The 11,020-nt window shown below is 30.7% G+C and overlaps 1 protein-coding gene across 2 annotated transcripts; it reads right to left on the reverse strand.

Moving 5' to 3' along the window:
• Window positions 1-3,522: 3,522 nt before the first annotated feature.
• On the reverse strand, window positions 3,523-9,132 carry LOC128183026 (uncharacterized). Of its 2 annotated transcripts, XR_008243517.1 has the most exons (6): window positions 8,733-9,132; window positions 8,376-8,601; window positions 7,004-7,120; window positions 5,631-5,758; window positions 5,372-5,447; window positions 3,523-4,892 (listed from the first exon to the last, which is right to left on the reverse strand). XR_008243517.1 is itself a non-coding variant. In XM_052851807.1 (5 exons), the coding sequence occupies exons 1-5, from the start codon at window positions 8,793-8,795 to the stop codon at window positions 5,397-5,399; spliced, it is 585 nt and encodes a 194-aa protein (XP_052707767.1). In that variant the 5' UTR covers window positions 8,796-9,132; the 3' UTR covers window positions 3,523-5,396. The 2 variants fall into 2 exon arrangements, 1 of the variants encoding a protein (XP_052707767.1); XM_052851807.1 differs by having other exon boundaries at window positions 3,523-5,447.
• Window positions 9,133-11,020: the final 1,888 nt, after the last annotated feature.

The raw sequence follows: 11,020 nt of genomic DNA on the forward strand, positions 1-11,020 counted from the left end.
CATTACATCCTTATATTAGATGATGATTTGTTTATATCCATTATTTTGATGTTATTAAATTATTTTAAACTATATTTAACTTAAACACAACGCGTACTAGTGCATGTTGCCCGATCCTCCATGTTGCATAGGTTTATGACTAAAAAGCTTTAAATCAGCACGACGTATCTTTTTATCATAAAATATTGAAGATATTTAAATGATTTTTTCACTGAACTTATTAAGAAGAAACCAATTGATGTCATTGGTTTTAAAATAAATATAGAATGACTGTCAGAAATATTTTACAGTAAATATTATACCATCGGTCCGATGGAGAGGAAGTTATACTGTTTAATCCTTGTGGGTCTGCTTAATATATGTCCGTCCGTCTGTATGTCTTTAACTTTATGACTTATGTGTTTACATGATTTAGATCAACAATATTTTAAATTCAAACCGCTAACAGACATTACACATTTGCAACTTCTTTATGGAAGCAGGACATCTTAAATTTACAGGGATCCTTAACCTGAATGGCCTTAACACCATTGTTAAGGTTACTTGTTAAGGTTCATGTCTTCTTTACCGGAGGTCAAATATATTGTAACGACATAATGCTTGATAACGTGTCCATAGTTCATTTTTTTAGAAAATCATGCTGAAAAAGACAGTTGTCATTGGTATAATGGAAGCAAGACAACACTAGTGAATTGTAATTGTTGTTGCCACAAATGGCACACACCAGGATTATACGCTTTCCAAGCACACATTTACAGCATGTACCTATAAAAGGATTCCTTAGAAGTCTCTGTTCTGTCATGGGGAGGTTCTTTTGAAGATTCCATTAATATTAAACTAAAGCTTAAGACCAAATGTTCAAATGTCTTCAGTATTATAGACCTGTGATTAGACTGTATGACCTGGAGCGATCACAGGATGGGCGTCTGCCATTCAGTCAACTGAATGTTATCCAAAAGGTCAGGAAAGGTGACTGAATGGCACAGCTATGTCATTCAGTCACCTTTCAGTTAACGATCAGTCACAATCCTGTGAATTGTAAAGGACACACAATGCACTTATTTGTACATTGTAATTGAATATCAATATATATACCAAACCCTATAGCAATATAGCAATATCAATAAATTACTGGGCTTTTATTTCTAAACATTTGTATGTATGTTCGATATTTGTAAAATATACTGCGCTTGTTGGTAAATATATTCTTTCTAATTTTGAACATTTGTAAACAAATTGTATTGAAATGCAACATGAGGATCATTTAGAGGTCAGCAATTCTCTATATATTAAATGACTATGAAATCATCCTGTTACTCTTAAACCTGAGAGTATCTAAAGAAAACTCAAAATTCTTTTTATTTATAATTTGTACAACACATTGTCCAGATATTGTGTATATTATAATATTCTATAAGGCTGCTTTCTCAAGGGCTCCTGCTTCTCAAGTGAACAATATGAAAGAGACTAATTATCTAATCAAATGAGTTACATGTACAATTGCAACTTCTTTATGTTGATAAATAATTTTCATTGTAAAGAAAAATATACTTCAGTTTCAGTTTATAAGATTTTATAAAATTCTTTTTTTCATTTTAATGTTGTCAAAATAAACATTGTTCATTAGTCTGCATAATAAATGAAAATAAATACCTGTAATTTCAGCTTGCAAATTTGTTTCAATGGGTTACATGTATACAAATGTTATAAACGAAATAAATATTTTAATGTTTGAATTGATTTTCATATTTTATCTTTATTCAAGGCCTTATTCAGACTTCTGTGGTTTTAATTATATTCAAGGGTATCAATTTTCGTGGATAAAGATAAAATCACAGTTTCAAGGATACGTAAATTCGAGGCCAATGACCCTATCAATACAAAAAGTTAATAGAAATTGCACTTTGATGAACATTTAATTTCATGGATCAACTTAATAACGAAATCCACGACAATTGTTATTTAAAGAATATTGGTGAAACCACAGTATCTCCTGCAGTTATTGAGTATTTCTTCACTATATGTAGATACCTCATTTGGCATATGAGTACTGTGTTCTTTATTATTTTGCTAGCTAATTACCTCAACTTTTTCATTCAACTGTAGTGCCCTTATAAAATATCTTTTTTTATTCATTAACAGGTTACCATTACCACCTTTTATCATACTTGTTCTGAAGGAGAAAACAACTTGCAATCATGCTTCCGCCTTTCTGTACTTTCAGGACTTTGACTTTGACTTGGAGTTACTGTTCCTCTGATGTAATCTGAGTCGCTCAATTCGATGTCTTATAACTCTAACTTGTTTGCTATCAAGAAAATCTGCATCGCCGGCAAATACAGTTGTATTCGATATGATAAAATAGCTGTTAACTGACAATTCGGATAACAAGTACATTGCCCCTAGACTTGTTAGCTCCCTGATAGCTAATTCATAGAAACTTGTTAGGATGGTGCTCTGTTTGGAAAATGGGAAAACAATTTATACCACTATATTAAAATAATATACTCAAATCTTTGGGCTTTAATACCGAGAAATTGGAAGAGTACTGCTTTTTGTTTTATATATTTTAAACATCATTGGTACTTGATAATTGCCAACTTGTCTTTATTTTTTTCTTAATCAACCTTCGCTAATTAATAATCAACGAAACTTCCTTCAAAAAATCCGGAAATCATCCGGATTTTTTAGGATTTTACAATCTTGCGTATGCGCATTACATTCAAGCTAAATCACAGGATGCTCTTTAGTTTATGTTTCCACAAAATCACATTTGCATGGATAAACTATAAGATGAATACGTGTGAATTTCCATTGGAAATTTGCTATATATTGTGTTCATTAAAGAAAATACGGGAGTTAGTTCACACTCAGTGCATTTAATATGTGAATTTCGAATGTCAACATGGTGTGTAAATTAGAAGCGAGTAAAAACGTTGTGTTGAATTCTTCATTAATATGAAATACATGTTTAGATGAAAGGAATTCACAGCCTTAAAAAAGTTTGTTATGAATAATTTTACTGTTATTTTCAATGCAGCTTCATCAATATTCTCCATAATCGTTTCGGAGCGATTATGCTATTTTTTGCTACATTACGGATATATGGGAGGCATTTTAACCGTTGTGAAGGCCTTTCCCGAGACATAGTTAGATCATTTAAACTAAGCAGAGTGTAGTGAAATTAATAGCATTGTTGTAGGTCTTAAAGCTTGGTTATGTAAATGTCAACAATTCGGTGTGTCGATTTATCTATTTCGTAAATGTCCGATATCATATGCAATGTGATCTTGTGCACGCACAGGTCAATATAATTCAAGACATAAATATAAATGTGTCAAAGCAAACTATGTCGGATATTGTATTCTTAACTAACTATAAAAAACTATAATTGAACAGTTTCTCATGAAACATTTTACGATTAACTTTAAATACATAAGCTAATAATTTACATTTCCTTCTACACATTTGCAGCATTTTTTAATGACTCTAATTATGTTATATTGGGGAACTGGCAGGAACTATCAAGAACATAACACATGTTTGAGTGAATATTGTCAGTTTATTTTGACCATAAAGAAAAATTAAACTAAGGTCTAAACAGTAGTGAGATCATCCGACATTGGATGAAAGATAAAATAATGTAAAAGGAGAAAATATGGCGCACGACAAATTTTACCGCCTTTGACGCTACTGGCCCGCAGCTCTAAAATTTATAGTGCGCCAATCGTTTTCCATATATCTTTTTTTTAATTAATGTTTCAAAACAGTCACTCTTTTACTACTGGAAATGTGTCCTTTTGTAATTAAACTCAGGCGGTCGATTATGTTTGTTTATACAATTGCACAGGTTAACTGTCTGGGTAATCGAGTAAATTCAGCCAATTAAATAAGTTTACCAACTCAATGGTATTGCATATTAGTACCTATATGTATCATCAGCAACTCCATCTCAAGGTATCACAGCGGTAATTGTTTCCGCTATATAATTCTATGTAAGAAAAAATTTATTAAAAATCAAAGTATTCTTCTCATAAGAAATAAAAAAAAGATAGATTTACTCATTGTTTAACATCATGCAATACGGCATTTTCTCAAGTTGTCTAGCTGCGAACATGCTTACACCCAAAATCACGTGATTTCCAGCTGTTATTAAACAGACCTAGCGCACCCAAGGAAGTCGGTCAACATGTGTATTTCCTATTTAGGAAATACATTGTAGTCCCCGTTAAAAGTAGAATCCAATTCATAAACTAAAAAAAAAAATCCCTAATCATAAATCAAGAAAATATTTGCGCCAATATATAAGCATTTGCCTTTGCGCTAAAATACGCATGCGCCATATTTTCTCGTTTCACAGTAAAGTACAAAATGTGACCTCCCCTACACACACCTACAATGTATAATGATCTAAAACATATGCATACAACATGATATTGATAAAACTTAAAACAGATAAAAACAAAATATTAGCAGCTATGATTTCTGCTACACAGTAGGGTGATGAAGAGGAAGGAGGTTTAGTAAATCGGGTAGATAAATAAACAATCCTCTGTTTACAAAAGTTTTTTGAAGTGGCGCTAAATATACATCCAATATATATGCACATTCTGATTGGTTGATACATATAAGTGAAAGAAGGTAATGCTTATAACTCAAATGTATGGTTGAAATTTTCCAAACTTCAAAATACCTGAAGTACCGTTTGGACAAAACATATCACAAATTATATAAATGTTATTATTTACAATAATGCTGTATTCCACTTAAATTGAGTTTTCATATCATCTTAATCAATGTCAAATGCATCGAACTTTCTATGAAAAAGGCAACTATTAGGTTTTCCCAGGCTTCAGATTTCGCCTCATTCCTTACGCAAAACCAAGTGATTTCTACATATTTGTAAAAATAATGGTTTATTATTTTTAAATCGTTTTAGTTTATGTACTTATCTATAAGAAGCATTTCATCAAAACCTTTTTTCCTTTTTTCATGAAAAGCAACACACTCAAGCCTCTAAACACAGCAATTATACAGTGTGACGTAAACCTTAAAGTCGTTATTCGCTTAAGACATGATGGTTTGATTGAAGGGAAATGTTTGTGTTGATGCATTATTTATACAGTCATGTACATGTACACTTCAGATAATATCAAAATGACTGTTAATATATCAATGTATATCTCAATTTTGTTGAGTAAAAAAATAAATATAAAAATGGATTATGCTTGAAGATGTTTTCTTTAATATCAATATAAGTTGATCATTATGTTTTGATATGGTAACTGAATAACAGTGAATTGATGGTATGACTAAAGAAATCAATTTATTAGCAACAAAATATAACAGTAGATATTTAACAAAAACTCACTGTTATTCCTGCAGCAACAGTCACTCTAAACACAGCTTACAGTGTATAGCAGTGATAACAGTGGTGGCAATGTATGCTGCAACATATCAATATAATTTAGAATACGATGATACTATGATCAACAATTTGCGGTTTTTTATGTAAGAAAAGAGTAAATGTCTGTAGAAATGTTTAAATACACCATTACCTTTATGCTTTTGAAGTGCTTTATTTGTTGAAAATACTTTTGATTTACATACTAAATTAGAAATAATCTTACCGCGTATGCTTTACTAGTGATGCGTAAGACAGAATGGTTAAAGTAGTCAAGGGTGATTGGTAGAAGCATAGTCGCTTTTGTAGATGGTGTCTGGGTCTTATTTCTCACAACTGCATAACAACCTTTAACTTTAAAAATGCAATAGACCATTTATAGCTAGAGAAATATTAAAGACAAGTTGTCCTAAAACGCGGTACGGAACGAAATTCGAAACCGTGGAAAGAAAATATGTACAACACAAGATGTGAAATGAACTCAGAAACACCTTATTTTATTGTTTGTTTCTTTTTAAAATATTATTAAGGCCATCTGTTTGATCAATGGTGTGTTGTGTCAACTATCAATGGATTAACCTTGCTATGATACATTTACATGACAAGTTACTGTTATAATGATAAATTTATTAGATACTCTTGTCTTTTTAAAAAGTTTAATTGGAAAACTAAATTTTTAAAATCAACTGTGTGTCATTTACTTATAAAATAAGGCTAATTTTGAAACAAACTCTTTGATTAGTGCGCTAAAATACAGAATTAATTGAATGCGTACTGCGTCATCAGTTTCGAAAAGTTATGATACGGAATCGGAAACCCACAGTGTAGTGATCCGGAAAAACGGATCACCCTCTTGAAAACTGACAGTATCAAGAAGCGAAAATTGATGGTAATATAAATCAAAGTACTGAAGAACTGGCGGGAGTTGATTTTGTCGATGTTTATTGATTTTAAAATAATTGATATGTTATTTTGCATGACAAGTACATGTATACGTAGTTTCGTATTTGAATCACGCATATTTTTATAATTTGAATTTTTGAACTTTTTCGACTAGAATGTCGAGAAACCTCCATATGAATCATGTTAAATAATATTTAAAGATAAAATTAATTCAATCAAACTATGTATCAGTGGTAGAAATATTTCTCGAAAATTGTATGGATCCAAGCAATATTGAACTCTAGTCTCGTTCAACCAAATGCTCGGCTGATATCGTAAATCTCCGACAAGGGTTTACGGAGACAGCCGAGCGTCGAGTTGAACGAGACTATATTGAACTCTGGCGTAGGAATACATACGACTACAAAAAATATTTAAATTGTTCGTACCATTTAAAATCTGACTAGTTTTAAGGTATTTGTAAATAAGTTTCCTTGAAAAACAATGCTTTAGCATACATTACATCGAATTCATCAATTATTTTCAAGAACTAAGTCTTGTCAGGAGCAATGATTTGTGCTGAGGTCCAAACACTGTTTCACTTTCGGTTTGTCCGAGTGACTGCATAGGAGAGTTGATTAAAAAATCAACTCCCAAAAATGTGTTGTGTATATCTATAGTGTTTGTGAGAAAAAGAAAGAAAGATGATAATCTTACAACGATACGCTTCTGTGGATAAATATGATGAATTACATGGTGGTTTTACGGTTTCACAGTTCAAATTGTGGTGTGCCTGTACAACAGCTCCGACTTCATTATACTCTGTGCAGTATCCTGTAACAGAATTCTGACAATATTTTCATCATTGAAGGTATCAGATAGTCTTGAGTAGTATATCATTGAAATATTTAAACAGAATTGCTAAAAATATACAATGAGAAAGGAGGGTCAGTTTTCATCCCTCTAAGTAACGGCGCATTCGGTTTGACCTTTTTGTAGTTAAAATTCAATTTTAGTCCGATGGTCATTTGTTGCAAGTATTCTTATTTTGATGAAATGTTATTTCATCAAATATTCTTTTTGCACAAAATCAGCTGCAGATTGAATAGAGAGATTACGAAAAAATTCTGTAGGAAGCTGCATAAATCTTTTATTGAAAATTTTGCACTTAAAATTATAGTGAATTTATTTAATACTTGCAATTTGATTTGATATTAAAACTTTTTTAAATATCAAGAATTTTATAAAATTAATTCGGTTTGCCTACATATATGCATTCGGTATTATTTGTGCATAATAAAATACGGGGCTCAGTGATGTTTAATTTTAGATAGAGTGATTCAAGGGTAAAATTCTTGCAAAATCTGGCTTTAAAAATTTCAGACTGTTCTATATATTTGCATCATTTTATGCTAAAAGTCTATTACACTTTCAAGATTTAATTTTTTACATGTTATACAGAACCTATAAAATATGTTTCAAACTTAAAAACGTTAAAAATTTGCGTTATGAATAAAGTTTTTTTAGAATAAAAGTATATCGAAATTTCATAAAATTGCTTTTGATTTCTGTTATTTTCGTATAAAGATTATTGTTTATTGAATTTAATTAAGTTTTCTATATAAATGTTGTATTATTATAAAATATATATATATATTTTTGGGGGCTGATCATATAAATATAATTATACTCATTTTAAATATAATGATCACATGTGCAATGAAATCAAAACGTAAGGAGTGAGATACCTTAAACAAAAAATTCGATTATGTGTTTATTCTGTAAGATAATTTTATTCTACATTGAGTCTTAAAACTCAATAAAAAGGTCTCGAGATAGTTGCATCCTATAAGAAATGTATTTTCGTTGATTTGCAGTTGATGTTTAAAAGGTCATAACATGTCTATTCGTGCTCTATTGCTGTGGGGTGTTTATTTTTCCAATCATGAAAAGCCATGAATTCAAGAATAATGAAAAAGACGAATAAAGATAAAATTAGACAAAAAACAAAAATAATTTAAATGATAATATTTGCAGTCATTTATATTTATATGTTTCAGTTTTCCTTTATTAAGACCTGAACACGTACCATGTATGCGATATTCGGGTGCACAAACTTCAATAAAAGCGTTTTCTTGTTCGTTTATGACACAGTGATACTTAATTTTCTCTGGCGTTGTACAATTTTGTTTGTGATTTATTGATTCACAGTTTTTCTTCTTTGCTCTGACTTCCACCTCATTCTGGCTTTCAGGACAAGAAGCAACTTTTTCTGATGTATACCTTGACCACGGACAGATTATTCCGCCGAATGCCTAGAGAAGGTATAACAATATTGTTGCAACATTCATGCATTATTAAAATTCAATATAACTGATGATTTCATTCTGTAGACGAGACATTATTCTAAAGGATTTTTATGACTGTTTTGTGGATAAAATCTTACAAATTGAAGTTTATGTGGATAAATCACTATGCCAAGAATTATACAAATTATTCCAAGTTGCATGGTTTCTGGCTAATATGATATCAATCCAAATACCCGATCTGCAAAATTTAAAGATAAAACTTTGTGAATACTTAGATCATAAATTGTTGTGATAAGGAAAACAACTAGTATTGGAATGAGAATTACTTCTATATCAATATTGACAGATCTAAAACAATTTTTATCTTTAATGCGGTAATGCTGCGATGATTTTTGAAATACTTCAGATTACATCAAAATTTTGAGGAAAAGAGCCTACAATCATTTCTCACAGTTGCTTGTGAAAATAATCAATCTGCAAAAGTAACGGATTTAACAACTTTCATCGTTGATCTATGTGTTAACACGTGCATTTGAAGTCTAAACCTTGAAACAAAATCAGAGATATGCGTTATTTCATTCATTCAAATAAAGTTTTATTATTTGAATACAAAAAAATACTGTATGAATAACACACGTTTTCGATATGCATGCGAAGTAAGGCAGCACTCTCTGTGCAAAATAATACGGATAACTTGGAAATTCTTTCAAAGAAGGAATTTATTTAATGTGTTTTTTTTTTAGTGCAATTTCTTGTATTCTTTTTTCACAAACATTTTACTACAATTTAGAAGTTAGCATATAGGAGTCCGTGCAACCTGAAAGCCTCGATCGGAAAGCAATTGACCGTAACTTTCTCGACCGGTATATATACCCCAGTGGCAGTTGAGGAGCGATCGATACTAATATGGCGACCAAATGATTTTATAAATTCATGTCAGCTTTAATGTTATGTACCATATTGTGAGCCAATAAAATATTTAAAACAAAATGTTAAGTTTGGGTAACATGTTTAAATTAGATATGTGTCATTCCATAAATGTGCGCCGTATATTGTAAAAGATCTTTTAACAAAATATAAATATATAAACATGTTTTGATTAAATGGCCTTGACATTGGCATATTTATCTGGAAATCGGGAACCATTATTTTTAACCTACAAAAATAGACAAAATGCGACTATACTTAGTTTTAAATGCCTTGTGTAATTGTTTTGCATAAATAGATTTTGCTGTTTTCAGTTAACAAGGTCAAACAACTTGCGTTACCTTTTATATAAGGCCTTGATAGAATGTAAACAAGACGCTAAATACGCAATACAGTCATTGTGTACAGATGTACATAGAATATATTTTTCTTTCTTTTTAGGGGTTTTTCATACATTGGTGCATGACTTATTATTCAATGACATATTATTTTGCATGTTGACTTAAATGTATTTAATAAACAAGACGTTGGTATTAATGTTTACTTAAAATGTAAATTGTGTTTACTTCTAAACATAATCCTGAATTTCTTTAAAGTCATAAATATAATGTACGAGGCTGTCCAAAAAATTCGTTGACAATCCTGTTTTTGTCATTTTAAATGGGTTTATATATACATCTTGTATATCTAAATATTTTTCATAAAATTTCAATTCAAACTAAAGTGGTTTTCAATGTTTTCCATCGGAATAAACTAAAATTTTGATGTTTCAAACGGTAGCGGAAAGTACGCACGACCAGGCGTAAAAATAGTTTAAACTATGTAATTAAAAAGATATGAATATTTAGTTTTTAAAAACATTTTTAAATTTCATAATATTCTATTGTGATGTAGTTTATATAGTGTACGTCATTTTTATACGTTATTTGTAGCTATTCTAAAAAAAGCAGAGACATTTTAAAAGATATAACAGCAAGAAAATGTCTTTAAAAACGCACAAAAAGCGACGTCATGATCAGCTGACCGTACGTACAGTGCACTATCATAACATTATGTGTCAACCGAGGTATAAACACCGAAAGATACAATAAAAACGTTGGGGAAATCAGGAAAGCCTTCAAAATAGTTCGTATTTACTCATCCACAAGTAGCACAACCAATATTTTGATGGAGTTTGCGATTGTATCCTCTGACCAAAGGATAAATTCGGCATATAACTCTCGGATGATCCCCAAGGACTACTAGGTTATAGAAACATCGTTATAACTCAACGTCAGACTGAGCCGTGCGAGCTGTAAAGGCACTGTGTATATAATGATAACTCCAATAAAAGACACCTACATTGCTCTGATTTTAATCATATACATGTACATTGTTATACTCTATGTTAAAATATTGTAATATTTTCCTGATAATGGCACCAATTATTTTGAAAAAAAATTACATGTGTTCACGAACCTTTTGGACAACCCTCGCTCATATAAATTTCAAGCTTTTT

The sequence above is a fragment of the Crassostrea angulata genome, chromosome 5 (genome assembly GCF_025612915.1).
Source record: "Crassostrea angulata isolate pt1a10 chromosome 5, ASM2561291v2, whole genome shotgun sequence".
NCBI classification, from domain to species: Eukaryota; Metazoa; Mollusca; class Bivalvia; order Ostreida; family Ostreidae; genus Magallana; species Magallana angulata.

What these genes read in the sequence shown, in the direction of transcription:
- LOC128183026 (XM_052851807.1), bottom strand. Translation starts at nt 8,795, where the DNA reads ATGCAACTTGGAATAATTTGTATAATTCTTGGCATAGTGATTTATCCA. An exon ending in ATCCACAGAAGCGTATCGTT is followed by an intron (nt 5,759 to 7,003) that starts GTAAGATTATCA and finishes GCATTTTTAAAG; the next exon opens with TTAAAGGTTGTTATGCAGTT. An exon ending in TCACTAGTAAAGCATACGCG is followed by an intron (nt 5,448 to 5,630) that starts GTAAGATTATTT and finishes GATATGTTGCAG; the next exon opens with CATACATTGCCACCACTGTT.